Consider the following 2,131-nt stretch of genomic DNA (forward strand, 5'->3'; position numbering starts at 1 on the left):
GGGGGGGGGGGGGGGAAGCAACAGCAGTAGCAGCAGCAGCAGCGGAGGGATAGGCCTGCGTTCGAACGAAAAGCGGCGCTCGCTAGCGATCGCGTGGCCAGTGCAAAGGTAAACAATGAGAGCAGAGCCAACAAAGCAGCCACGACGTACGCGTCTTGGGTCGCAGGAACGGGAGCTCGTCGCTCACCGGCTGGATGATGTGTCGGTGTCGAGCTCGAGGCTAACACGGCCCCGAGCCCCTAAAGGTCGTTGGCTCACTTTGTAAACGTCACCGTAGGTCCCGCTGCCGATCCTCTGTATTAGCTCGTACTCGTCCTGGGGATTGCGCCTGCTGATGTCGCTGGAGAGGGCGTTCGCGTTCAGGGCCATAGTCGCCCCACTGGCCTGCCCCCGGCCGAAACTCGACGTATGCTCTCACCGACACTACGGTGCTCCACCTCCGGCTCCCGTCGCCCGGGCCCCTACATCGCGCGTCCCTGGGCCCACGACCACCTCCGATACCCCCAACCCACCCCACCCCCCGCCCGGGACCGCGTTCGCGACGACCTCGACTCCTCTCGGCCTTGCACTCGCCTGGAGCCTCGCTCTTCGTCCCGAGCTCGCGAATTATGGCCGAGAGAGCGTGACCGACTTTATATTATCGTATCACACGGTGACCGTCGCTCTCGCGGTCCGTGCCTCGACCGCCGCCATTTTCCCTCTCCGCTCCCTCACCCCGTCCACGGACGACTGTGGCTATCTTCGTCCGACTAGTCGACCGACGGCAGATCTTCGCATTCGCGCGCCTTTCCCCACGACTCCCCCGCTCGTCCGTTGCTCAGCGCGACTCGACTCGACTCGAATCGGCTCGACTCGGTCTCGGACTTGGACTTGGACTCGTACTTGGCGCTGTCGGTGACAGCGGCAGCGGCGGCGGCAACGGCGGCGGCGGCAACGGCGGTACTACTGCGCGACCGACCTCTGCAATCTCGATGCGCACACGTCCAAGGATGGATAATCGAAGGCCCGCTCGATCAACAAACACCTGCATCGGATCGACGACCACCACCACCACCACCACCACCACCACCACCACCAACACCACCAACATCATCATCATCAATGTCACGCTCCCCCTTCCCAAAGAGCCTTTTTAACTCGCTTCGTTCGTCTCGAGCTCGTCGAGCCTGTCACCCCCTAGATTAACAGCCACGTGATTTATTCCATATTACCAGGTAGCCCGAGGCACATCGTAGCTGAAAATTTAGCGGGGATGGGGATATGAGACTTGCTCCTGATGAGCGACATACCCAGCATGAAAAAAATTCTTATTAAACGAAGAGCGCCGCTCGCCACACTTCTTTGCCACGTTACTCATTCCTCTTATGCATCTATATTTACAATCGACTGCCCCTGCTCCCTATGATAATAATAGATTAACTTAATAGCTAACTGCACCCTCTTTAATCATCGCGAGCAAATGGCAATTTTATTACCCGCCCGGCTATTCCCCACCTTTAATAGCCCGTTTTTGTATATTTATAGTAGGGGGAGGGGGAGGGGGAGAGGGAGGAGGATGATATTTATCAGAGGTGACGAAAAATCAAATCGATTTAGCACGAATCACCGTGTTTCGCTAATAATTTAAAGCAGCCTCACAATATCTGATATGGGGTTGCGAATAATTTTTATAGTCCGTGCGACGAGATCGTCGCGTCATGTTTAGATTGTCTGGCGCTTAAAAATTCTCATTAACAAGAATGACGTGCTCGTGCATTGTCTTGGGCACTAAAGGTACTTCAAAGGGTAATTTGCTGCTCCATTGTTTCGCTTCTCATCCGTTTAATGATATCGTTCGTTCTACGCGCGCTTGCGTATATCATCGTTCCTCAAAAATCCGCTTTGTTAATTAGATATTTGATAAAAATAATTGTTATCGGCAAATGATTTTAAGCGTAAAATAATTTTCTACCTAGGGCTAATGTTCTATTAATGGCCGATATAATCAATGAGTTAATCAACGATGTAATATTAAAAATGCATTTGAAGTTTATTATATTCTTCGTCCTTGCTGATTTAGAATTTATATTGTTGAATTTGTAAACGGAAGCGGATTTGCTCAGTCTGGCGATTTTAATGTTATCGCTCCATA

The 2,131-nt window shown here is 52.6% G+C and overlaps 1 protein-coding gene across 1 annotated transcript in view; it reads right to left on the minus strand.

Moving 5' to 3' along the window:
• Nucleotides 1–728, minus strand: part of hppy (MAP4K3-like protein hppy) — an 11,329-nt gene extending 10,601 nt beyond the window's left edge. Inside the window, exon 1 of the mRNA XM_011502269.1 lies at nt 259–728. Coding sequence (XP_011500571.1) covers nt 259–369 — 111 coding nt within the window. The 5' untranslated portion in view covers nt 370–728. The remainder of the gene's footprint in view (nt 1–258) is intronic.
• Nucleotides 729–2,131: the final 1,403 nt, after the last annotated feature.

The sequence above is a fragment of the Ceratosolen solmsi genome, unplaced genomic scaffold, assembly GCF_000503995.2.
Source record: "Ceratosolen solmsi marchali unplaced genomic scaffold, CerSol_1.0 scaffold31, whole genome shotgun sequence".
Lineage (NCBI taxonomy): Eukaryota > Metazoa > Arthropoda > Insecta > Hymenoptera > Agaonidae > Ceratosolen > Ceratosolen solmsi.